The sequence below is a fragment of the Bubalus kerabau genome, chromosome 1, assembly GCF_029407905.1.
Source record: "Bubalus kerabau isolate K-KA32 ecotype Philippines breed swamp buffalo chromosome 1, PCC_UOA_SB_1v2, whole genome shotgun sequence".
In the NCBI taxonomy this organism is placed as follows: Eukaryota; Metazoa; Chordata; class Mammalia; order Artiodactyla; family Bovidae; genus Bubalus; species Bubalus kerabau.
The window spans coordinates 165,984,895-166,012,174 of record NC_073624.1 but is presented as its reverse complement, the minus strand read 5'-3'; the positions used below and the strand labels follow the sequence as shown (position 1 = coordinate 166,012,174).

The following is a 27,280-nucleotide window of genomic DNA, read 5'->3' as shown; positions in this document are numbered from 1 at the left end:
AACCCTTGAAGGGCAAGTGGCATTTGGTGGCTCCAAGTGAGAAAATCAGGCTGCAGATGAGACAACAGGGATATGCAGGAGGCTGGAACTGCTGCTTGAGTTCAGCCCAGTGCAGCCTGTCAGGGATAGGCAGGGAACGCTGCCCCTGGGGACATCGCAGAAAAGCCTAGCTGGCCATGAAGCATTGCCGAGAGCTAGCTGCATGCACACACTCACGTGTGTGCGCACAAACACCACACACACACACACACACACACACACACACGAGTCTCAGGAAATTAGGATGGTGGGCTCTCCCACTCCCCTCCAGCCTCAGTCTAACCCACCTGAAAGCTGTCCAACCTTCAGCCACCAAGCCTGATGTGACAACTGAGCCCTTGAAATGTAGCTAGAGCAGGCGTGCTCTTAGTACAAGCTACGCACTAGATTTTGAAGACTTAGTACAAAAAGTACATAAACGTACTATCGCAGCAGTTTCTGATTATGTGTTAAATGATGCTATTTTGGATCTGTTGGGATAAACAAAAATATATTGTTCAAAATAAGTTCTTTTTCTTTTTTTAATGTAGCTACTAAAACATTTGAAATTATACTCGTGGCTTACATTGTATTTTTCCATTGGATTATGCTGCTCTGCACAGCTGCATCCCCACGCTGGGCCCTCCCCCCTGGGAATCCAGGTGTTGGAGCCTTCCCTGGGCTCCTTGCTCCCCTGGGCAACTTGTCGAATGATGACGGGCCTGTGACACAGCACACATTGCAGCTGCTGCCACCTTTAAATAGTGAGTTCTTTTGATTTTTAAACATTTTCCATAAATCCTGGACTAATTCAGATATCATTTGATTAATTACATAAGAATGACATCTTTTTGACCTGAATGTCATAGAGGGAGTTCCATGGGCTACAGTGGTTTACAAAATGGTTTTACAGATATCATTTACTCTTTTTGCATTTTATTATGAAAATTCTTGTATAGCAAAATTGAAAGATAGGAGTTCTTGTTCTGGAACCACCGCCAGGACTTGCTGCATTTTGGAGTCACCTCCTCGCCCCAAACCCCTTGCGCTGGTGGGAAAAGAAATTCAAACACAAAAGGAAGTTCTTAAATCCAGGATCCCAGAAGGGAGGAAAGCCCGACTGGGAACAAGAAAAGCTGGGCTGGATCCTGAGAGGGTCATGTAGGGGTCAGTACCCTTAAACAAGCCATAGGTTGAAGTAGTGAGCACAGAGTGGGGTCAAGGTTAGGAATCAGGCTGCGTGGAGTCATAGTTCACTGATTTTACAGCTTGGACATGTTTCTAGGTATCTCTGGACTTCAGTTTACTTTCCTTTAAGATAAGAATCATGGCACCACTTTGCCATCAGTTTGTGAACAGCGTGCCTGCCTCAGAATAGGAATCATGCCACCACTTTGCCATCAGCTTGTGAGCAGTGTGTCTGCCTCAGAATGGGCGCTCTGTGTATGCCTGTCGCCTTGGTTCTTGCAGCTGCTATTATTCTTCCATTCTCTGCAGATTCCATGCAAGCCCTCCCCATGCCAGGGACTGCTCAGTGTGCTGGAGTTGTCTATAAAACAGACCTATCAGGAGTGGGCTGAAAATAAAGTGTCAATAAGCATGTCACATAAACACATAAAATATATATATATAATGGCTTTCCATAAGTGCTATGGCAATGCGGGAGATGCAGGTTCGAAACGTGGGTCAGGAAGATCCCCTGGAGAAGGGAATGGCAACCCACTCCAGTATTCTTTCCTGTAGAATCCCATGGACAGAGGAGCCTGGTGAGCTATAGTCCATGGGGTATCTAAGAGTTGGACACGGCTGAATGACTCTTATATGGAAGATTAAGGCTGGGAAGGTGCCCAGGTTGCAGTGGGCAAGGTGGAATGTAGTAGGTGAGGTTTCACTGGGTAGTCAGGGAGGATCCCCCAGGAAGGTAACACTTGAAGGAAAACCCGAAGGAGATGAGGGAGCAAGTCATGGCAGCGTCTGGAAAAACGGCATTCTGAGCAAGAGCAAAGGTGAAGGGAGAGCGGATGCGAGGACCCTCGGCAGGGGAGCATCTCGCTTCCTGAGGAATGGCAGAGAGCAAAGCAGGGAGAGCTATGAGGCCAGAGGGGTAATGGGCAAGAGATTGAGGTCCCTGGAAGGTCACTGCAAAGACTTTGCTGAGGGGTGGACACTGCAGGATTTTGAGCAGAGGTGTGTGAGCTGGTTTGGGCTGGGCCACTATGCTGCCATACTGAAAACAAGCTGCTGGGGGCAAGGAGGGAGTCTAAAGACCATACCAATAATCCAGAGGAGAAATGATGATGGCTTGGACCAGGTGGAACAGTGATAAGTGGCCAGATTTTGAATGTCTTGAAGGAGGAGCCAATAGAATTTACTCATTGGTTTCCTCAGTGTGTATGCCCAGCTGTGGGATTGCTGGGTGGTATGGCAGTTCTATTTCCATTTTTTTAAGGAATCTCCACCCTGTTCTCAATAGTGGCTGTACTAGTTTGTATTCCCACCAACAGTGAAACAGGGTTCCCTTTTCTCCTCACCAATCAGTTCTAATGAGGTGGATGAAACTGAAGCCTATTATACAGAGTGAAGTAAGTCAGAAAGAAAAACACCAATACAGTATACTAACACATATATATGGAATTTAGAAAGATGGTAACGATGACCCTATATGCGAGACAGCAAAAGAGACAGAGATGTAAAGAACAGTCTTTTGGACTCTGTGGGAGAAGGTGAGGGTGGGATGATTTGAGAGAATAGCATTGAAACATGTATATTATCATATGTGAAATAGATTGCCAGTCCAGGTTCAATACTTGAGACAGGGTGCTCAGGGCTGGTGCACTGGGATGACCCAGAGGGATGGGAAGGGGAGGCATGTGGGAGGGGGTTTCAGGATGGGGAACACATGTATACCTATGGCTGATTCATGTCAATGTATGGCAAAACCACTACAATATTGTAATTAGCCTCGAATTAAAATAAATTAATTAATTAAAAAAAAAAGAATTTACTCATTAGAATGGCTATGAGACAGAGTGGAGCCGAGGATGTGTCTGGTTTCCACTTGAGTAACCAGAAGGTGGAATTGACCTCTCCCAGGAAGGGGAGGGGTCCCAGATGTGGAGATGGAATTCATATTTGGGAGATGCCTGGAGACATCTCATTGCGGCTGTCTGGGGAGCACAGAAGGATCTGGAGGGCAGGGAAAGAGTGAGTCTGGAAGTTGTCGGCTTAGGGATGGCAGTTAAAGCCCTGAGACTGGACAAGCTCATCGGGGGTCAGTATGGGACAGGATGGGGACAAGGGGAGGAACAGGCCAGGTGACTCCCAATTTTCTGCTCTGGGCACCTGGAGGCCCAGCACTAAGACAGAAGCACAAGAGGAAGCTGGTGTGATGGGTGAGATAGTTATGATTTTCAGACAAGCCATATTGTGTCTACAGATGTAGGATCATAGTCATTTAGGCTCAGAGGAGGTCTAGATCTCATTGCTCTATATCAATGCTTCTCAACTGGGGGCAGCCTTGACCCCCAAGGAACATTTGAGAACCTGTGGAGACATTTTTGACTGTCAAACCTGGGAAGGAGGGAGAGGCTGCTACCAGCCTGTGGTGGGTAGAGGCCACCCTATTATGCACAAGCAATGGGGACCAGTTTGCTCTCCCACCTAAAACAATCCCCCCAAAAGGACAAATAATATGAAACAATGATTTTTAAGATAATTACTTTCAAAACACTAGGCAGTGAAGGACTGTTGACACCCACCCCCCGCAAGAGATGGGGAACAAAGGAAGTGAGCCCTACACCACGCGCTAGCTTCCTGCCCTGGGGAAGTTTTCAGGCTGTGATGCAGGAAGGGGAAATCCAGGTGGAACCCAATGGGCTCCATGAGTTGGAGAGACAGCTGGGGAGACCAAAGCATCTCAAGTGTCAGAATAGAGCACCAAGGAGCAAAGTGCTGCTCGGAGAGGAAACTCCCTTGGGAGCTCATCGCCACGTGCACAGGAGTGAGTGTGTGGAAAATCCCTGAGGCCAAGGAGAGAAGCACTAGAAAGGGTTAGAGGCCACGCTGAGCCCTCTGACACGGCGCAGGGAGTGGTGCCTGTTGCTATCTGCCAGACTGAAAAAACCTCATCACTCCTGGGGCATTGCATAGAATGCACAGAAGTGTTTTCTCTCAGTAGTGGGGGATAGTTTGCTCTATACTGAAAACTCTGGACCCACCAAATAAGTCTTAGAAACCAAATATATAAGAAGACATAGACAGAAAATCAGTAAGAATATATAAACTTTTTAAAAAAGTCAACAACTAGATCTAATTTATAGAACACTTTACCCAACTACAGCAGAATCATTTTTCTCAGTGCACACAGAACGCTTAGCAAGATAGACCATATTCACGGGGATCCCCTGGCAGTCCAGTGGTTGGGACTTCATGCTTTCACTGTGAAGGGCACTGGTTCAGTCCCTGGTCCAGGAACTAAGACCTTCAAGCTGTGTGGTACAGCCAAAAATATGTTCAAATCATACATTTCCCCTTCCATACATTACAGTGTGTCTTCTCTGAAAACAAGGGAATTGACTTAGAAATCAGTAACAGAAAGATTTCTGGAAAATCCTCCCAAACTTGGAAATAACACCCTTCTAAATAACACATAGGTCAAAGAAGAAATCCAAACGGTAAGATATTTTGAGCTGAATAAAGATGAAAAAACAATATACAAATTTTGTGCATGCCTCTAAAGCAGTATTTAGGGGGCAATTATAACACTAAATACATAAGACACTAGAAAAATAAGACCAAATTAAACACAAAGTGAACAGGTGAAGAGAAACAATAAAGATTGGAGTGTAAATTAATGAGATACAACACAAGTTGGCAAACTACAACCTGTGGACTGGCTCCCCCTGTTTGAAAACAAATTTGTTCACAAACGCACAGCCCTACCCTTCCACTTACATGTTGTCTGTGGCTGCTTTTTAACTACCACAGCAGAGTACATAGTTTTGGCAGAGACCATATGGCCTGAAAACCTAAAATATTTACTGTAGCCCTTTCAAAGGTTGCTAATCAGAAAAACAAAGACATAAAGTCAGTATAACAAAAATCTCTTGTTTGACGTTAATAAAATCAGTAAGCGTCTAGGGGACTGACTAGGGGAAAAGAGAAGACACAAATTACCAATAATAGAAATGAGACAGTCAACATCGCTACAGACTCTTCAAATACTAAAAACACAGTAAAGAAATATTCTGAACAACTTTATGTCAATAAATTCAACAACTTAGATGAAACAGACAAATTCCTTGAAAGACACAAACTACAAAGCTCACTCAAAAGAAATAGGTATCTATATTATAGAAATTTAATTTGTTATTAAAACCTTCCCATGATGAATTCTGCTGCTGCTGCTGCTGCTAAGTCGCTTCAGTCGTGTCCGACTCTGTGCGACCCCAGAGACGGCAGCCCGCCAGGATACCCCGTCCCTGACGATGAATTCTACCAAATATTAAAAACAATGGCAACTCTACACACTCTTCCAAAAATATTGAAAAAGAGGGAATACATATCAGCTTATTCTGTGAAACCAGTATTACCCTGATACCAAAATAAGACATAAAAAGAAATAGCCTACCAAAATCCTTTGTGAATACAGATGAAAAATTCTCCACAAAATTATAGTAAATTGAACCCAGGAATAATAAAAAGGACAATACATGATGACCAATTGGGATTTCAGGAATGCAAAGGTAGTTTAACATTTGAAAATCTATCAGCGTAATTCACTGTAATAACAAACTAAAAACATAAAATGTGGTTTTTCAAAAGCTAGAGAAAAAAGCATTTGACAAAATTGCAACATCCATTTCTGTTAAAAAACAAAAACAAAAAACCTCTCCAGCAAACTGGAAATAGAAGTTCCTCAACCTGAGAAAGGACATCAATAAGAAACCTGCAGCGGATATGCTTAATGGTGAAAAGTTGAATGCTTTTGCTATAAGATCAAGAATAAGATAAGATGTCCACTCTTACCACTTCTATTCAACATGGTATTAAGGCTCTATCTAGTCAGCGCAATTAGGCACGAAACAGAAATACAAGGCACCCGGATTGGAAAGGAAGAAGTGAAACTGTTTTTATTTGCAGGCGATGTGATCACCTATGTAAGTGCCCAAGTCAGTGTGGGAGGCTAGTCTGTTCACCAGATGGTGCTGGAATGACTGGACACCCATGTGTAAAAGGATGAATTCCAAGCTTTATCTTGCACCATCTATAAAACTAACTCATAGGCTAAACATAAACCCTAAAAATGAAACTTCCGGAAGAAAATCTAGAAGAAAACTTTTATAACCTTGGGTTAAGCACAATTTTCTTAGATACACAACCAGAAAAAATTGGTAAGTAGAGCTTTATCCAAATTGAACACTTCTGCTGTTACAAACACACTGTTAATTGAATGAAAAGAAAAGGCACAGACTGGGAGAGATATTTACATAGCATATATCTGATAAGCATATATAAGATGTAAAGAACTCTCAAAACTCAATAATGAAAAATGAACAACCGATTTTTAAAATGGACAGGGACTTCTCTGGTGGTTCAGTGGCTAAAGACTCTGAGCTCCTAATGTAGGGTGTCTGGGTTCGATCCCTGTTCACAGAACTAGATCCCACAGGCCGCGACTAGGACCCACCTCGGCCAAATAAATGGATAAAAGATTTCAACAGATACTTCACCAAACAAGAGACATGGATGGCAATTAAGTACATAAAAAGATACTCAGCATCAATAGGCATTTGGAAAATGCAACTTCGAACATGATACTCTACCCCTACTCACCCATTATAATGACTAGGAGTAAACAGAGAGCTGCATCAAGTGTGGTGAGGAACTGGAGGAGCTGGACCTCGTCTATGGCTGGTGGCAGCATAAAGTAATGCAATCACTTTGGAGAACAGCTTATGGCAATTTCTTAAAAAGTTAAATATACTATATAAACATACACATAGATAAATACACACACATGAAAAATACTTGAAAAGTTAAGCCCACAGGCTTAGAGCACCAGGAGAGCAGGACCCTAGGCAGAGGCGCAACTGGACGAGAGACTCTGTCAACCTGCAGGTAGGGCAGAGCCAGATTTTGAGCTTATTTGACGTGGGTCACCCTCTTTAGAAAAAAAGAATTGAAAAAATGAGAAGTTCCAGTTACACACAAACCTGAGTATTCATTTAGGACAAGCAAGCAACCACAACAAACTCTTGGAGCCGTCGATCTCCAGGTCCTTTTCTTCTGAGTTACTTTGGGATGTTTCTCCAGAGATGCATACATGGAAAAGCTTCCTGGTGGCACCTCGCTTCCCGTCCCCACGCTCAGCCAGCCCTGCCTCAGTCCATGTTGTGTTGGGTCCTAAAGATGCAGAGCCATGCCCTTCTCAGCGGTGGTGCCCTTGCCCTGTGAATGACCACACAGCTGCCCCAGCCATGCCTGCAGTCTTTGTTTTCCATTGGCCCTCACTGTCTCTTGGGCTCCGGGCTCTGCTGTCTCTGCTGCAAGCTCCCTTCCTCTCCGCCTCTGCATTCTGCCTGGGCCCAAAGGAGTCGGACTCCTGTGTGTGTCCTGAAGGGCTCAGGAGGCATCCTAGGACCCTGGCTCACCACTCCCCTGAGCTTTATGCTCCACAGGCCCCTTCGGCCCACCTTTAACCCGCCTCTAGGCCTCGCATGTGGTGTCGCCTCAGCAAGGATGCATCTCATCCCAGGCTCCAGCCCTCAGAGCAGCCCCCTCGGTTTCCCCAGTCCTCAGTGGCCTTGCTCTGTCCACCGTCAGCCTGGCCCCAGCGGGCTGCCTCATTCATGGGGAAACGACAGGCGCATGGGCTGGATCAGAGCCCAGAGCTCGGGACTTTGAATCCCAGGCTCTGCCATGTATTCAGTTCAGTTCAGTCGCTCAGGCATGTCCGACTCTGCGACCCCATGGACTGCAGCACGCCAGGCTTCCCTGTCCGTCACCGACTCCCGGAGCCTACTCAAACTCATATCCATTGAGTCGGTGATGCCAGCCAACCATCTCTTCCTCTGTCATCCCCATATCCTTTTGCCTTCAGTATTTCCCAGCATCAGGGTCTTCTCTAATGAGTCAGCTCTTCGCATCAGGTGGCCAAAGTATTGGAGCTTCTGCTTCAGCATCAGTCCTTCCAATGAATACTCAGGATTGATCTCCTTTAGGATGGACTGGTTGGGCCACGTGTTAGCTGTGTGAGTTCAGACAAGTTCCATAGCCACTCTGTGTGTCAGTTTCCTTGTCTGTCAAATGAAAATAGTAACAGTACCTCACTCAGGGTCGTTGTGAAGATGAAAGAATCCTGGACGGACAGATGTGTGTCAGCTTTGTTCATCAGGAGAGTCATATGTGCTCTGGTTCACTTACTCCTGTCTGGTCTCCATCACTGGGTTGTGGGTTCCAGAAAGGAATGGCCTGGGTCTCACGGCTCTCCTGTCATCCCACTCCCTTGGGAACAGGGATGTCTGGGACTCACCCCATCAGCAGGTAAACCCACTTAGGGTCTGAGGTTCTGGGACCTTAGCAAGTAATGGTGAGTTTTATGTTATGGGATGGGCCATAAGAATAAGATTATTCTTGAAAATCCCTTAAATTGCCTATACTTTGTAGACCTCAGTTCAGTATAAATTGTTTTAGGTATATCTCCAAAATTAATTCATTTGCACATGAAAACTCAAGGACCTCTGGAGCTACTGTAGAAAAAGTCAATTCATCAAAAACTGTCTGGGCATTCCTATCTTTCTGCCTTTGGATAATAATCCAGTATCTAGCTGTGAGTGGGGACAGGTGGAGAATTCTGGAGTATTTGCTCCATCCTGGTTTAATATAGTCTCGGTAACTTAAAAAAAATTTTCTTTTTTTGTCTGCACTGCACGGCTTGCAGGATGTTATTTCTCTTAATGGGAGTTGAACGCAGAGTCCCGTCAGTGAAAATGCAAAATTCTAACCACTGGACCGCCAGAGAATTCCCTCTTTAACTTTAATACGTGTGAAGCATCAGGCCTTGTTTTCAGGGGTGGGAGAGCAGGCTGTGATGTCAGAGCCCATGTTAAAACCACATAGTGACATTTAGCTGGGTTTAAAGATGTGTAAAGTTGATTTAAACAAAATACGTACTGAAGCTCCTCTGGCGTCTGAACTTCTCTGAGCTGCTGTCAAATCTGCATGCTTTTTCCTAATAGTACCCCAGGATGATTTTAATAATAGGGAAAAATAACCAAGAAGGCTAAGGCAGAAACCCAAGAGGGCCCCAAAGACAGATATGCGAGGTGTGAAGATGTGCAAATATAGAACCAGAAAGCACAGCTGCTGCTGAATGGTTTTTGGAGAGACAGCCGTCTCACACCCCAGGGAATGACAGCCAGCTGGTGCTGGGCCGGAGAGAGCCCTGTGGGGGAGGCATCCCGTGTCTGCCCGGGTGCCTGCAGTAAGCCTGTTCTCTCTGTCTTGCAGGTGGTGCCGGGGAGCGGGAGAAGGTGCCGGCCAACCCCGAGGCGCTCCTGCTCATGGCCAGCTCCCAGCGGGACATGGAAGACTGGGTGCAGGCCATCCGCCGGGTCATCTGGGCCCCGTTTGGCCGAGGTACTGCCCGTAGCGCGCATGCTCACCCTCTAGAACCCTTGCCTTCAGGTAATCATGCCCCTCCGCCCCACACCGAGCCTGCAAGACCCCTCTCTCTCAGGACTTGCTGGCTGAGTCCCATGCTTCCTGTGGGAAGCAGACAGACAGGCGGTGGTGTCCTTTTCTGCTGCCGGCCCTCAGGAGTCACCCCTTGGTGGACCATGCAGGTCCTAGCAGGGGAGACTTGGGCCACTTTTCAAAAACATGGCCTCTTCTGACCTAAAGTCCTGTGGTTTGTGTGTACTTGCCTGTGTCCAGATCCTTGCTGAGTGTTGGGTGTGTCTGAGACCAGAAGTAGGTGCTCAGGGTCATATTGGATGGTGAGGTACCAAGTCCTTCCCTCTGCTGAGACTTGTGGCCCCTGCATGGCCTACACAGCCCTGGACCTGACCTGAAAACAAAAGTTGCCATTTACTCACCTGCTCCTTTATTCTACACTTTTATTGGGTGCCTGCAATGTATGGAGTGGTATTCCAGGGCTAAGAATTAAACCAGAGGGTGCCTCTCCCCTCCCCTCCCCCTTCCCTTGTCCTGGGAGAGACAGACGATATCCATGATGTCCACTGGGGAGAAATGAAGGGAGCCAAGTAGAGCCCATGGAAGGACAGAGAGGTGCTATGTCAAGTGTTGTTTATTAAGCCAACTTAGTGAAGCCACCGGGAAAGCCTAGGATATGGAAAAGAGATGCAGGCAGAGGGACCAGAGAGTGCGAAGGGTTGGGAAAGGGCCGTGGAAACACGAGGACTCTCAGGAAGATCAGAGGGTCTGAGGCGTCAGAATGGGAAGATGGAGGACCTGAAGCCTTGGGGATGTAGTGGGGATTTCAGGTTTCCTTCTAAATTGATGGGACACCAGGGAGAGCTCTGAACAGGAGACAGACACTATTTGACTTATAAGAGCCCTCTGGCTGCCGTGTGAGGGGTGGGCCATGGAAAGACAAGGCTGAGACTCATCTGACAAGGATGTGGGCCTGGGCATGAGTGGGAGTGGAGGAGACGTGGAGAATGGTCAGCTGAGACTTGTCCTGAAGATGGGGCTGCAGGATGTGCCGCAGGTCTGGGCTTGGGGCACAGGAAGCAGTAGCGATGCCCAGCTGTGCAGTCGCCGTGGAAAGCGTTTGTAGAAAGGATCACCATGTCGGCTGGGCTGGGGCCACCAACTTGCCACTGAGTATGGAGACAGGACCAGCCGTGTCCTGACCACATGAGCCATGAACATCCTCTCTCTCCATGTTGCATAGTATTTGATTGATGCACCATCCAGGCCGGGGCAGAAGCTCACCTTTGGGGGCTTCCTAAGTGGGCCCTACCCTGGTAGCCGTGGCCTCCCTGCCCCTTGGTGATCATGGCGCCTTTGACCCACAGCCCCAGTTTAATGGCCTGGGAATACTCAAGTGCACCCAGGAACTTCTGCAGCCTCTACAGGCTCCTTTTGGTGCAAGGTAGTTGAAAGTGACCCAGTGGAGGAGAATAGAACCCAGAGAAGATGCCTGTGCGGCTGGACTTTCAGGTGGCGCCTTTGAGCACTAGGGAGAGGAGGACGTCGCCGTGATCTTGGGCAGCAAGAGGCTCTTTGAACGAGTCACAGAAAGCACCACGAGTTTAGCGGCAATGCAGTGGAGAAAGAAACAATTCGTTCTTACAACAGAAAACTGCAGCGGTGAGAATGAATGAACTACAGCTCCAGCCAACAATATGCATGAACCCTAAAAACATACTGTGAGACTAGGGCAGCAATTCCATCTATATAAAGTCAAAAATAGGGCAGAAAAATAGAACTTCCTTGGAGATCCAGAGCTTCCATGCAGGTTCAATCCCTGCTTGGGGAACTAAGATCCCACATGCCTTGGGGCATAATAAAAATAAACATTTTTAGAAAATACGGCAGAGGGAAACTGTACTATTTATGGCCAAATAATTAGGCAGCAAGAAATATAAAGTAAAACAAAAAGACAAATGCTGTAAAGTCAAGATAGCAGGCCTAGTTACGCAGGTGTGCATTTTTAATACTATGCATCTCTGTGGCTATGTGCTTTAAATACTTTTTGAATGTCTGCATATTTCACTATATTAAAAAATCAAAAACTAAATAGAACAAAGAAAGGAGAGAAACTGAAGGTCAAAGAGGCTAAATAATTTGCCCAAGATGACAGAGCTAGTCAGGAGCAGAACTGAAAGAGTTGTTCTGACCTCTGAAGCTGTGCTTTGTCCCAGCCCATCAGGGCACTCTCACACCACACAGGGTCTACCTGTCCTCAGGGTGTGTTGACTCCCTGTACACACGTGCTTGTCCATCTGTCTCTGTGCTTGCCGAATGGGAACCATTTGCAGAATCCCACATAGAATCCAGATTTGCCCCTCCCCCAGCCTTCTTCCCCCCAGCGTTTACAGACTTCTCAGGCAGTGCAGTGTGCCGAAGAACTCACAAGAATTTAAAGAGGAACCGCCATCAAAGGTGTTTATCTCCTTTCGACCAGAAGTATAGAGGAAACGCAGAAATCCCAGGGGTTAGCGGTGACAGACATGTCCAGGCAAGTGTGGGCTCTCAAAGGGGGGGCTTCATCCGCCTCTGCAGGTTTCCTGGCAAAGCTGTTATTAGCCTGGGTTCCCCTGCAAAGGAGGCTTAGGGGATCAGCCCTTCACTGTTTAATAACGGAGGCTGTGAACCCTTTCAAGCATGTTTGTTCTGGCAGAAAGCGACCACCTCTGACAGGCACAAACGGGCAACATGCCTACTGTGGGCAGGGGAGAGCCTGGCTGCCCCAGAGAGAAAATGGGGCTGGCCAGCGGGTCAGGGCAGCTGGTGACTGCTGATGGCCTGCCCAGGAGTGGCCCTGATAGAGTGCCTCTTGTCTGGGCATTCATTATTGAACCAGCCAGTCATTCGTTGGAGGATGTGTTCTAGGGGCTGGAGTCACAGCAGTGAGTAGGACAGACAAGGTCCCCGCCCTTGTGGAGACACATTCTAGGAAAGAAAACAGACAGCACACTAGTTGGGATGGGGAGGGCAAGTGGGAGTGACGGAGGGTTCAGTGTATAGTGACATTTGACTAAAGGAGATGAAAGGGCGATTGCACACATATCTGGGCAGAGAGTTTTGAAAGTAGAGGCAGGGGTGTCCATGTTGGAAGAGCAGTAAGGACGCCAGTATGACTGGAGCAAGCTGTGGAAGGGAGAGAGGAGGCAGGGGCTGCTAAAGCAGGAGGGCCTTGCACAGTGATGACTCTGGCGAGGCGGCACCGTTGGCAGGTCTTGAACAGAGCAGTGGCCGAGTCTGACTCGGGTTCCAACAGGATCCCTCTGGCTGCTGTGTGGAGAATGGATGCAAGACGCAAAGACAGAAGCAGGGAGACCAGTTAGGAGCTCATTATACAATCATGCAGGTGAGAGATGATGGTGGCTTGGCTCCAGATGGCACTGGTGAGGAGGAATAATAGAGTTCCTGATATATTTTAAGGTAGAGCCAATAGTACTTCCCTTACTGGAAAGGGTGAAAAGCGTAAGAGAATGAGAGAAGTCAAGGGTGATTCCAAGGTGTTTTGATCTAAGCCAACTGGAAGGGTGGATTAGTCATTAACTGAGACAAGAGAGAAAAGAGAAAGTGCAGTTGTTTGGAAGGAAAATAGAGACTTCACTTTGGACTTAGTCTGGGGTACCTGTTAGAGGCTCAAGTTTAGGTATCAAGTAGGCAGTTAGACAGTTAAGGCTAGAGACCAGAAGAGAGGACTGGGTTGGAAAGGGAATTTGGGAGCCATTGACACACAGATGGGGTTTTGAAGTCATGAGTCTGGATGAGACATCACGAAGCCAGTGAAGAGACAGCAGAGGACCCGGGCTGAGCCCTGAGCTGCCCTCGAGTAGGACAACAGGAAGCAGAGGCGGGGCCAGCACGGGGGCTGAGGAGAGCCAGGAGTGACTGTGGTTCCTGAGCTGAGTGAAGAGGCCACCTAAGGAAGAAGTGTCTATGAACTGCTGATACATCGGCCAGGGGAGAGCAGGTGGTGGGCACAGCTCGCTGGTGACTTGCACAAGGGTGGTTTTGGTGGAGTCCTGTGGGTAAAGCCTGATGATAGTGGGCATGAGAAAGGATGAGAGGACGGGAACTGAAGTGTGAGCATAGCCAACTCTTTCAAGCAGTTTACTGTACAGGGAAACAGAGAAATGGGACAGTAGCCGAAGTGGGGAGTCAGGCAAAGAGAGAGTTTCATTTTTTTAAGTTGGGAGATGAAACAGCAATGATGATGCCAGTGAGGGAGAAGAACTGCTGAGCACCAGCATCGTGTGGGTGTAGATGGAAAATTCCTCAACAAAATACAAGAGTAATTGAATCCAGCAACCTATAAAAGGATTGCACATGATGACCAAACGAGATTTATCATAGGAATGCAAGAGTGGTTGAACATCTGAAAATTAATTAATGTGATGCATCAGCAGAATAAAGGACAAAAACCACATGATCATCTCAATCAACTCAAAAAAGGCATTTGATAAAATCCGGAGAAGGCAATGGCACCCCACTCCAGTCCTCTTGCCTGGAAAGTCCCATGGACAGAGGAGCCTGGTGGGCTGCAGTCCATGGGGTCGCAAAGAGTCGGACACGACTGAGTGACTTCACTTTCACTTTTCACTTCCATGCATTGGAGAAGGAAATGGCAACCCACTCCAGTGTTCTTGCCTGGAGAATCCCAGGGACAGAGGAGCCTGGTGGGCTGCCATCTATGGGGTCGCACAGAGTCGGACACGACTGAAGCGACTTAGCAGCAGCACCATTTTATGATAAATACACTCAACTGTCTAGAGACAGAAAGGAATTTTCTCAACCTGCTAAAGGGCATCTATAAAAACTTGCAGATAACATCATTCTTAATGGAGAAAGCCAGATGCTTTTCAGGAACAAGACAGGATTCTTGCTTTTACCACTTCTGTTCAACATTGTACTAGACATTCAAACTGAGCACTTAGGCAAGAAAATGAAATAAAATGCATCCAGATTAGGAAGGAGAAACAAGTAATCTATTTGCAGATGGCATAATCTCATATATAGAAAATCTTAAGAAATCTATTTTAGATCTAATAAAAAAATTCAGCAAGATTGCAAGATACAAGGTCAAGTAAGCTGTATTTCTATACAGTTGCACTGAGGAAACGGAAACTGAAATTAAGAAAACTTCATTTATAATAGCATCCAAAAGACAAAATACTAAGGAATAAATTTAATGAATAAGTACAAAACTTAGTACTCTGAAAATGACATTCTTGAAAGAAATTGAAGACCTAAATAAAGGGAAAGACAGCCCATGTTCATGGATCAGAAGACTTGACAGTGTGAAGAGGGCCGCACTCCCCACTGAATCTCTGGACTTCCAGGCCCAGCTCTAGCAATGTGGCCCCCCAAGAGGCCCTGTTGGGCAGTACCTCCCAGCTGCTGCTGCTGCTGCTAAGTCGCTTTAGTCGTGTCCGACTCTGTGCAACCCCATAGACGGCAGCCCACCAGGCTCCCCAGTCCCTGGGATTCTCCAGGCAAGAACACTGGAGTGGGTTGCCATTTCCTTCTCCAATGCATGAAAGTGAAAAGTGAAAGTGAAGTCGCTCAGTCGTGTCCGACCCTTAGTGACCCCATGGACTGCAGCCTACCAGTCCCAATCCCGCCCATGGGACTTTCCAGGCAAGAGTACTGGAGTGGGGTGCCATTGCCTTCTCCAGCTCTCTATAAAAGGGAAGAGAAAGGAGTCATGGAGTACCAGTCACCCAGCATCTAGTGAGTGCTCGTGGGTGAGTCCTGTCTTGCCTGGTTATCTGGAGAGAGCCAGCAAGTACTTGAAAGTGTGTCTTATGTGCATAGGAAAGTGCTTATTAGCAAAGCCTTTTGCGCTGAAGTATTGAAGGAGTCAGAGTGAGCACAGGTCTTGGTGCCAGGCTGTGGTCTGCGTGTGATCTGGCTCTGCCCTTTGCTTGCTGTGGGACCCTGGGCATGCCACTTACTCTCTCTGTGTTCTTGTTTGCAAAATGGGAAAAAGAACATCGTCTTTGCAGAATTGTCATGAGAATTAAGAGAGAAAATGGCTACAAAGTGCCCTGCAGTCTCAGTACTGAATAGTTCTATTTATTTAACATAGAGCATCTGCCATGTGCAGGCCGGGCACCCCACAGGGATCAGACGGAGGTTCCATTCTATGCTCTCCAGCGCATAGGACAATTGTTCTCATTGGAACCACCCAGGAGAAGGCTTGTAAAGTGAGACTGAGAGTTGGGAACCTGTTTCTAAGTCGCTAGAATTGGTTTCTAACAAGTTCCCAGGTGATGCTGATGCTGCTGGTCTAGGGCCCACATTTTGAGAACTACTGTGTTAGAAGGTGTTGAGTGTTACAGCAAGAAAAAAATAGAGCCGTTTGGCCACCTGACATAAAGAACTGACTCACTGGAAAAGACCCTGATGCTGGGAAAGATCGAAGGCAGGAGGAGAAGGGGATGACAGAGGATGAGATGGATGAATAGCATCACCGACTCAATGGACATGAGTTTGAGAAAGCTCCGGGAGTTGGCGAAGGACAGGGAAGCCGGGCATGCTGCAGTCCATGAGGTCACAAAGAGTCAGACATGACTGAGCAACTGAACAACAAGAAAACACAATGGTGAGGGTGGACCTAACGAGAGAGTGACACCCAAAGCCTTGAAGAGGTTGTGAAAGTGAGCCAGGAGGATGTAGGGTGGGTGTGTGTCAGACCCAGGCAGCAGCAGAGAGTGCTGATGTGATCTTGAACCCATTCACAGGCAGGTGGTCTGAAGGAGTGAGGGACAGGGAAGATCAAAGGAGCCTGATGGCAGAGGAAGGATGTGATCTGATAAATAGTTAAAAGGGCAGCTCTCATTGCTGACCACAGTGGGTCAAGGGGAAGCCAGGGGTCTACTTGCAGTAATGTAGGCAGTAAGCAAGAGTACTTCCCCTATGGTGGGTGGTGGTGAAGGGGAGCAAATTCCAAATCTGTTTTGAAAACAGGACCTACAAGATCTCCTGAATATGGGTTTGAGAGAGAAGGAGCAGTGAAGGTGAACACCCAGGGGTCTGATCAAGCGGCAAGAAAGAACTGGAATTAAACGAGAGAGGAAGACAGCCCAGAGCAGGTCTGGGACAATGCAGCAAGACGGCAGCTCCATTTGGGCACAGGGGAGTTTGCAGTGCCTGCTCGTCATTGCTCACTGCAGGCACCCTGAGTGGGCAGTGTGGATGCAGGAGTCTGAGGACCGGGGTTCGCAGCTCAGTAACTAGGGGCATAGTAACTACCCCCCCTACCCAGTGGGCAGTGCCAAGCAAAGCCCAGAAGCTGTCTCAGCCTTACAGGCTGCAGCACAGAGCAGCAGTCCTGGTGCCAGGAGCCTGGCCTGGGAATGGTGTCCCTGCCCAGAGTGCCAGTCCCTACTGAGGAGGGGCACGAGGGGCCAGCAGCAGGCCTGCCGTGGCCATCAGACCTGTGCTCCCATGCCGGCCCCACCTCGGGGCCGTGTATGTGTATGTGACTCCCACAGGCCTCTGCAGGCTTTCCCCGGCCCCTCCCCCCAGAGCTGACAGTCCTGTCCTGGATTCCTCACAAATCATGGAGGGAGGGAGGGGACAGAGGCAGCTCCCAGAGGCCACGGGGCAGGACACTTGACATGGAGAAAATCCAGCCTCAGGACAACTTGCAGAGACACAAAGCACCCTTGTTAGGCCAGCTGGTTGTGTCATTACTTGCTGGAATGGTATCTCCAAATGGAAGCCCTCAAGGCACAGATTGAAGATGAAAGGTCACCGGCCCCAGCCCAGGCTGGCAGTGGTGCAGCCTTCTGCCCAGCACTACTCACTCCAGAGCCCAGCTCCCGGGAGATTCAGGAAGAGAGCATCTTATCTCCATTTCCGCTGAATGTTAACCCACCAAACCAGTGGGCCTGGGCCTTCCCTGGCAGCTTCTCCAAAAGGAGAAAGATGCGGCTGTTGCTGACCTGGGCTGGGCTTCAGTCCCTGCACCAGGAGACGGGGGCACTTGAGCCTGATTCTGGTACCCTGGGCCCGTTCTGGTGGGCCCTGAGGGACCACATGTCAAGTGGAAGAGGAATCACCCCCAAAGGCCTTGAACCCATGGAGCCCCAAGCTTGCAGAGGCCAGATCAGTCCTCTCAGAAGTATAAGGGTCAGGACACAGCAGCCTTTGGCCTCCTTCTCCTGCAGCCCTCAAGGCTTCTCACCTGCGGTGCCCCGGGAGTCTGCAGTCTTAGATCCCCACTGGGGAAATAGCCCCCAACCGCAGACCCCACTGATCTGCAGCCAGGGAGCCTGGGGCGGTTTACCAAGGGAACAAGGTCGGGGAGCTGCTGCCTTATCTTGGGAGAGCCTGGCAAGCCAGCGAGGGTGATTTATAAGGGGCTGCTCACCACTGCTTCCTGTGATGCTCAGGATGCTAACTGCTCAGCTAACTGCCCTTTGCCCACCTTGCTGGCTCACTGAGTCCTCCTTCCGTCCCAGCAACTGTGCTGGAAATGCCCCTGCAACGGGGCCTGCTTGGCTTCCCCTGTGTACTAAGAGCTCAGATCCCAGGGCTAAAAAGAGCTTGTCATGGTCATTGCTAAGCTGAGGCCAGTGAAGGGTGTTGCCAGCAACACTGTGTGATGTCCTGGTAACTGCCAGCCACAGGGGCGAAGTTGGGCCACTCTCCAGAACAGCTGGTATTTATTCAGCGTGTCCTGGTGGTGGGCTCTGCAACCCCGACTGACCCTCACAGTGGCCCTTCGGACTCAGTCCCACCCGCTACAGCCCCTTTTAAGGTGAGGAGCCTGAGCAGCAGGGAGGCCCAGGTAATCTGTCCAGGTCCCAGAGGAGTAAGCAGGAGGTTGGCACTATAAGCAGGTCTGCTGGAGCTCCGAGCCCTGGGGCTGGATGCTGGCTCTGGAAGAGCCGGATGCCAGGGCCACTCGGGGTGCCCTGTGGTCGGGTTCACTGGCTCCCAGTTTCTTCCCAGACAGCCTTGGTCTTCCATGTCAGTCTGAGGAAAGAGGAAGTGATCTCATGCTTGCCATTCGCTACTCTTGACAGGGGTTTATTGTATCAAAATTAGATTATAGAGAGGGCCGGGGGCCCAGAGAGGTTCAGCAACTTGCCTTAACAGCACACAGCAGGGTTCAGAGCAGGCGCAGCTGACCTTCAGGTTGAGCCCATCCAAAGATGCTCTGTTGCCAGGCACCATAGCCTCTGGATCTGCCTTGTCTTAAAAGTGGTGTGGGGACAGGGAGAGGGAGGTAAGACTGAGGACAGAGGTAGTCCCCAAGGGACTGGACCCTGCCCAGAAACGAGAGCCACCCCAGCTCAAGAGGTCACCTGTCACCAGTTGTTCATCTGAGAAGACAGAACTCCCACCCCCAGCCTCTCAGCTCCCTGGTCCTGGCCCAAGAGGAAAGCTTCATAACTATCTTTGCACACCCACCCCTCACTCCAGGCCTCATGGATAAAAAAAAGCCCACAGGGTGGCATGGGTGTTGGCCTAGCCAGGGTTTATCCTAGAGCTCATTACGGCAGTGCTCACCAGAGTCCAGAGCCTTCTAAATAGGGGGCAGCTGCAGACCTCCATCCACCTGGGAATGTGGGGGAGGGGGGGCGGAGGCACAGGTTAGGTGAAGGGGTTTCATAGAGATTGGCCAGTCTAACCACACAGGTGGGAACACCAGGGCTCAGATAAGAGAAAGCAAGTCAGCACCAGGGCCAGTCAGCCTAACTGGTAGGGCCCCCTGCTCCTGGAGCAGGTGCCCCAACTGAGCCCTCAGACCTTTCTCTTTATATTTTATACTAATTAATTAATTAATTTAGGTGCATCAGGACTGTTGTGGCATTTGGGCTTAGTTGCCTCCACGAATGTGGGATCCTAGTTCCTCGACAAAAGATTGAACCCTCATCCCCTGCATTGAAAGGCAGAGTCGTAACCACTGGAACACCAGGGCAATCCCTGGACCTCTCTCTAATGTGGACAGAGCTGATCAGACCTTGCGGACTGTGGGCCCTGGGAGCCCCAGGCTTTGGGGGGCAGATTTGGGCAGGATATTCCTTGACTTATGGCCCCTGTCCCCATGAATCGCCCTTCCCACCTTTATGTTTACCTGGACTCTGGGAGGGAAGAACACTGAAGGAACCCCTGCCACACATTCCTAGCGCTTGGGAGGACTTCAGCCCGCACCCCCGCGTTAGTGTCAGGACCAGGACAAGTGGGCGTCACTGGCCTGGGACACCAAAAAACTCCAATCAAAATGAATATTTTATTGTAATTTTTTAGAATGAAAATTAATGCAAAAAAATCCATTGTGGTAGTTTCCAATTGCTGCTGTCACAAATTTAGCAGTTTAACACAAATTTATTTCTAATGAGCCCCCACCCCTTCCACCCCCAGGGCTCCCCCAAGCCCCTCCCTTACAGATTTCTTCCCATAGACCCCTGGGGATCTCCATTCCTTCTTCTGGCGTTTCAGGGCCCCAGCTTTGCTTCTCTGTCCGCCTTCCCTCCTGGTGAAGGCTGTGCACCCATGTCGGTGCTCACACTTTGCACCCTTGGAAGTGTGGGCTTTTTTCGCTGGGTTCACAGGCTTTGCAAAAAGACAGTATAGGTTTGAATTGAAGATCTGTCACTTACTAGTTGTGTGACCTTAGGAAAATTACATAACTTCTCTGAGCTTCAGCTGTCTCATCTGTAAAATGGGGACATTAATACTCATATCGCTCAGGACTGCACAGGACGCCTAAGTCCTAAGCACCCTCCGTGGCATTGGGGCGCTGGCCCCTCGGCAGTGTTAGATGCCAGAACACCATCTCCGTGTTCGGCAGCCCTGTTACAGATCAGGCTCAGCACTCATCCCGCTGCTTGACCCAAACAGAGTCACCTGACCTCCCTGAGCCTCCGTTGCCTCCACCTGGAACACCTGCCTTCCATTCTGCTGGGAGCGGAAGCTCCTAAAGCGAGTCCTTTAGGAAGAAGGGGCGGATCATTGGGAGTTGCTAGTATTCCTACGGTGCTGTACACCGTACTTCTTCATACACCGAGCGTTAGGAAGAAGCGGGTCAGAAGTCTGAACTCCAGGAGCAGCATTTCAGAAACTCGCAGGTCCCGGGCCCTCCCTCCCTCGCTCCAGGGTCCGGGCCCGGGGCGGGCGGCGGGCAAGACGCTACCTGCGCGCGTGCCGGGCATTCCTGCCGCGCCGGAGCGCCATGGGCCTGATGCCGGCCGCGCGGGCCTCCTCAGGGTGCCGCGCCTGCCCGCGGCCGCCCTGCCGCCTGCCCGCCTGCTGCGCGCCGGCCGCCCCAGGTAGCGCGGGAGGGGGGACGGGCGCCCCGCGAAGCCGAGTGGAAGCTGCGTCCCAGGCCGACTGCGCGCCTGGACCCAGATCCTGCGCTTGTGCCAGGACAGCGTTGAGCCGGCGCGCCGCGGGGCGTCCGGGAGGGATCGGGGAGACGGGTCGGTTGCGGGAAGGGGTAGGGGGCAGCGGCGGAACCGGTCCCCGGGCTGGGGGAGCGAGCACGCGTGTTGAGGGGAAGAGACAGAGCTGGGACGCTTCCTCCTACCTCTCGCCCGGGTGGTGGGCAGCCCCCGTGCAGGGATGAAGAACCTAGCCTTCCATGGCACGGAGACTTGCAAAGGATCACCACTATTGAGGGAAGCAGGCAGGATGCCAGCTCTCGGCTGCCAACTTCAAGTCCACTGCTCAGCCCACCTTTGCCTCTCCAGTCTTCAGGAAGTCCCCAACGCCTGGGGGCTGGTTAACACCAGAAAGGTGGCGGTCACTTCTGCCCTGAGGATGGGCTTGCCCTGGGCAGAACAAGCCCCTGAGATGTTAGCCTCTCCTTGTATTTCTCTCCCCTAGCTGATTTTCAGCCTGTTGGTTGTTGAGACTTGGTTACAGCCCAGACAATTTGTTACAGCTGTTCAGAGCAGCTTTGAGGCTGCTAAAGGGGGGCTTCCCAGATGGCTCAGTGATAAAGAATCTGCCTGCCAAGGCAGGAGGCACAAGAGAGGCGGCTTTGATCCCTAGGTCAGCAAGATCCCCTGGAGTAGGAAATGGCAACCCACTCCAGTAATCTTGCCTGGAAAATTCCATGGACAGAGGAGCCTGGAGGCTACAGTCCATGCGATCGCAGAGAGTCAGGCACGACTGCGCACGCACACAGTCCCTGGAGGAGGGCAGTGCGCATGGGCACAGTGTGGGAGCGACGGAAAGTGGATTTACACGCCATGGGCTGCATGCAGGGAGGATGGCAGGTGTCCTGGGGAGGGGCGCAGAGAACAGGAAGGGTTTGTGAATCTCGAGAGAATTTAATAACTATTTTCCTCATTGCGTCTCTCCGCTATATGCTCTCCCCTTTACTAGAGAGAGCCAGCCTGAAGTCTCTTGGAGATCAGCTCCAAGAGGGAATCTCGGCTGTCTCCCTTTCCTGCTGGGCTCCCAGGGCAGGCAAAGCCCACCCAGTCCTGGGCTGGCCCTCCTGGGTCAGGAGATGCCCACTTTGATCAAGCACCTGATTCCATGTGCCCAGTGCATTAGGCTCTTCCACAGTTACTGACAGCCCTGTGACGTGGCAGAGACGGGCTCAGAGAGATTGAGAACGTGCCCAAGGTCACCCAGGATAGGGATCTGAGTCAGCTGAGTGCTGGGCCTGTGCCTTCCTGCCCCTGCATGGGATTCTGGGGAGAGGGGAGTGAGGGCCAGGCTTTGCCAGGGAGCAGCTGGCAGGAGGGAAGGCCCAGCCCAGCTCTGAACCCGTCAGCAGGTTCATCCAGAGGTCCATGCCAGCTTCCTCTCCGGTGGCAGAGCTGATGCTTTGTAAAGAGCGTGGGCTGGGACCTCGAGGAACCCGCATGCTGGCTGGCTGGGTTTCCAGGGATCTGACAGACCTATTAGAGCTGGTTCTTGGCAAGGCTCTCCCATGAGACATGCCAGGAGGGCTGAGGAAGTTCAGCACAGCCGTCCCAGGCCCTGCCAGGCTCTGCCCAAGAGCCCCTGAGAAGGGGAGTGGTGGGGAAGTCCCTGGCTGAGGGAGGCCAGGTCTGTAGCCTGAGTGCAGGGTGCCTCCAGCAGAAGAAAGGCGGGAGCAAAGCCCTGGGAGGTGGAGCTGGAACCCTCCTTTCCTATGGAGCTCCGGGAGCATCTCCCCCTCAAGGGAGATGTGCCCTCAAGGTAAGGGGGCAGCTTGCACCCGAAGCCTGAACAAGGTCTGATGCAAGGCTCCACTCTGCCTTGCTGGCAAGGTGGGGTCAGCCCCAGGCCTGGTGGTGCCTGGGGGCAGGGCCTTGGGGTCCCCAAGGACAAGTGTCATCGTCCCCATTTTATAGATGGAAAAACTGAGGTCTAGGGAGGGAGGACACTTCACTCTACGGTGGATTAGGATGTGCGGGTGCAGCCTCAGAATCTTTGTGTCTATGGCCTTCAGCCTTGAGCATCATCTGCCTCTTGTGTTCTCCACCCCTATCCTTAGCTTAGCACTCTCACCAGGCTCAGCACTTGGAGGGCCTCTGGGGGAGTCTCGTCATTTCTCAGAGCCCCTGAGGCCTGTATGAGGTCAGTCCAGTGCTCACCAGGGGTCATGGTCCTTCTCAGGACCTGGGACTGCCATGTTCCCAGCCTCTTCACTCATACTCTCTCACACTCACCCTCCAACCCCCAGGGTCCTCATCAGACCTGCCCACCCAGGTCTGCCTTGGGGATTTCTGCTCATGCATGCCCCCCAGACCCTAAGCCCTGCCTTCCTGGCTATCTCTTGCTCATTATTAGGCCCCAGTCCTGATATCCCCTTCTCCTCTAAATCACCTCTGTTTAGAAACACCTGGGACCCTGTGGACTTCCCACAGCCATAGCCCTGTTCAGGGGACTGGAATAGTCTGGAAAGCTTCACCAGGGTGGGAAGGGTGGGTGATGGTTGAGATGATGTTGAAAAAGGGCTTCGGAGACATGGGAGCTGTGTGACCGCACAAACGGCGGGGCTGGCCATGCAGCAGCTGCCCTCTGCCTGGCCCAGGCTCCTCTGCACCTCAGAATCTGATGGAGAGGTAGGCAGGCCCTTGTCCATCTGCCTGCCAAGTTTAGATTTTATCCTGGGTGGGGAGGAGGGAGGCAACAAGGGGTTTCAGCAGAGGAGCCTGTGGTAGTATTTACGTTTCTAGTCCTCTGGACAGATCTGAGACCCTCTAAGACCTAGAACAGGGTGGGGCACAAACACAAGAGTGATGGAAGGATGGATGGACTGGTGGACAGGTGGACAGCAGATGTCCTGGGAACAGGCAGTTGGAGAGCAGAAAGGGTTGGGGCCAGGAGGAGGCTAGATAGATTTACCCAGGCTTTGTGGCTCTCTGAGAGAACTTTAGAGTTCTTTTCCTTGGTGTCTCTTCCCAGACTGCGGCCTTTAGTTACCTGTGAGCCAGGGTGGGCAGCTGAGTGCACAAACTCTGGATGGTGCACAGTCCTGGGCTGTGTGTTCAGTTTCCTTCACTCAGCACTCCTTGACCTCCCCTCCAAGCCCAGCACTGGCTGGGGACTGGGGAGAGGGGCTGGTTCCCAGTGGGGAACCAGGCAGAGGCAAGTGTCTTCGCATGGTCTGTGATAGAGGGCCAGAGAGGGAGCCCAGGAGCCCTGTGGTTGTGCTGAAGAAAGGATCTGCAACAGCTGATCTCAAGGGCTAACCAGAATTTTGCACAGAGTGAACAGGGAAGAGACATCCTCTGCACAGGCCAGGCAGCAGGAGAGCAGACGTATTCAAGATGCTCGAGTAGTGGGTAGAGCGAAAGTGAAAGGGACAGGGTGTATGCCCAAGTAGGGAGGGAGGCAGGATGTGGGCACCAAGGTGCAGGGCCAGGTTGGCTCCAGCCCTTCCTAAGGACGCTCTGCTCAAGGGCCGTTCCCCCTGTATGTTCTGTGCCTGCTTATTTGAGGTCGTAGCCGATGCCTCTGGTCACAACAGGCTTCACTTCCCATTTCTGTGAGTCAGGGCCCCTCTCCTACTTCATTCTGACCCAGGGCCCAGTGGGGAAGTCTGTGCTGTGAAAAGAGGTGAGTGTGTTTGGCAAAGCTGCAGGAGTGAAATGTGGACTGGGTGTGAGGCAGTAGGGGATGGTGGGGACTGTGGAGAATTAGCAGATACATGGGCTATCAGAAGGGCAGAAAGAAAAGAAAGAAAGATAGTGCTAAGTCATGTCTGACTCTTGCGATCCCATGAACTGTATAGCCTGCCAGGTTCCTCTGTCCATGGCATTCTCCAGGCAAGAATACTGGAGTAGGAATACTGTATTAGGAATTCTTACTCCAATAAGAATACTGCCATTTTCTTCTCCAGAAAGACAGAGGGGCCACTGAAGTCCGTCAGCGTGACTGTTTGGAAATTCTGGCCTGGTACCACCAGATCTGTGGATTCTTTTAAGAGAAGAATTTTTTACAGATTTTTTATATGAATAAAAAATATTTTATATGGTCCAGATTATTTTATATGAATGTTTTATAAAGTATAAAAGTATGAAGTAACATGTTTCAAACATCTGCCTAGCTAAACAGGAACGTTGTGGACCATGTGGCTCATTGCTGGGCGCGCGTGATTGAGCCCTGAGTGCCGTAGAAGGAACAATGTCCTTGTGGCCCAGACCAGCCTAGGCCTCTCTTGGACTGGGCAGAGAGGCCAGGACTGTTGGTGGTGGTACCTCAGAGTTGCCCTGGGCAGCCCCCACGCCAGTCTTTGGGCAGCATCCGCCCCTGTGTTCAACACTGTTTACAGGTTGCACCCCAGTGGGCAAGGGCAGCTGAGCTGTCCAAACCCCAGAAAGCAGATAGTTTTTCCTTTTTTTTGAATTTTCCTGTTTCCCAAATGACCACATCCTTGGGAGCTACCGGTGAAGAAAGACAGGAGAAACATGGGAAGCAAGACTGGTGGGGTAATAGCATCACATAGGTATCCATGCTCCAGGGAGGGTGGAGAGCAGCCGTGTGGCCTGGAATATTCTCCATACCTGGAGCCAGACTGCCTGGGTTCTTTTGTTTTTCTGATTTTTATTTTACTGGAATATAGTTGATTTATAATGTGTTGGTTTCAGGTGTACAGCATGGTGCTTCCGTTTTATACACATAATATACCTGTGTTCATTCCTTTTTAGATTCTTTTCTCATACAGGTTATCACAGAGCACTGAGTAGAGCTCCCTGTGCTCTACAGTAGGTCCTTGTTGGTTATTACAGTAGTGTGTGTGTGTGTTAATCCCAAGGCCCTGCTTTATCCTTCCCTTTGGTAACCATAAGTTCGTTCTCAATATCTGTAAGTCTGCTTCTGTTTTGTAAATAAGTTGATTTTTATTTTTTAAACCAGATTCTACATACGAGTGACATAATATTGGTATATAACAACTTCTTTCTGACTTCACTTAGTATGATAATCTCTAGGTTTATTCATGTTGCTGCAAATGGCATTATTTCATTCGTTTTTATGGATGAGTAGTAGTCCATTGTGCATACGCACCACGTCTTTATTCACTCCTCTGACGATGGACATTCAGGTTGCTTCTGCGTCTTTGCCACTGTAAACAGTGATGCTGTGGACACTGGGGGCTTCCCTGGTGGCTCAGACGGTGAAGCGTCTGCCTGCAGTGTGGGAGACCCAGGTTCCATTCCTGCGTTGGAAAGATCCCCTGGAGAAGGCAATGGCACCCCACTCCAGAACTCTTGCCTGGAAAATTCCATGGACAGAGGAGCCTACTAGGCTACAGTCCATGGGGTCGCAAAGAGTCGGACATGACTGAGCGACTTCCCTTTCACTTTTCGTGAACATTGGGGTAGGTGTGTACCCTTTCAGATTATGTGTTTTCTCCAGGTATATGGTGAAGAGTGAAATTGTTGGATCATACGGTAGCTCTAATTTTAGTTTTCTGAGGAAGCTACATACTGTTCTCCATAGTAGCTGTACTCATTTACATGCCCGCCAACAGTGTAGGAGGGTTCCCTTTTCTCCACGTCCTGTCTACCATTTATCCACTTCTTGATAATAGCCATTCTGATGGGTATGAAGTGATACGTCACTGTAGTTTTGATTTGCATTTCTCTGGAAATTAGTGATGGTAAGCATCTTTTCGTGTGCCTTTTGGTCATCTGTATGTCTTCTTTGGAGAAATACCTATTTAAGTCTTCTCCCTATTTTTTTTATTAGTTTTTTTTTTTTTTTGACATAGAGATGCATGGGCTATTTGTATATTTCTGAGATTAATCCCTTGTCAGTCGCTCCATTTGCAAATATTTTCTCCCATTCTGTTTCTTCATTTTGTTTATTTTTTCCTTTGCTGTGCAGAAACTTTTAAGTTTAACGAGGTCCCATTTGTTTATTTTGTCTTTGTTTTCATTACTCTAGGAGATGAATCATAAAAGACACTGCTGCAGTTTATGTCTAAGAGTATGCTGCCTGTTTTCCTCTAAGAGTTTTATCGTGTTCAGTCTTCCATTCAGGTCTTTGATCCATTTCAGGTTTATTTCTGTAGGTTGCTTGGTATAGTCATTTTGACAACGTTTATTCTTCCAGTGTGGATATACCAGGAACACAGTGTATCTTTCCATCTCTT

General features: G+C 49.8%; 1 protein-coding gene across 5 annotated transcripts in view; it reads left to right on the top strand.

Annotated features, from left to right (window-relative positions):
- ARHGAP22 (Rho GTPase activating protein 22) overlaps window positions 1–27,280 on the top strand; it is a 178,193-nt gene that overhangs the window by 132,804 nt on the left and 18,109 nt on the right. For all 5 annotated transcript variants that reach the window (XM_055538336.1, XM_055538346.1, XM_055538358.1 and 2 more), the window contains one exon: window positions 9,529–9,657. In XM_055538336.1, the coding sequence (XP_055394311.1) occupies window positions 9,529–9,657 (129 nt within the window). The remainder of the gene's footprint in view (window positions 1–9,528; window positions 9,658–27,280) is intronic.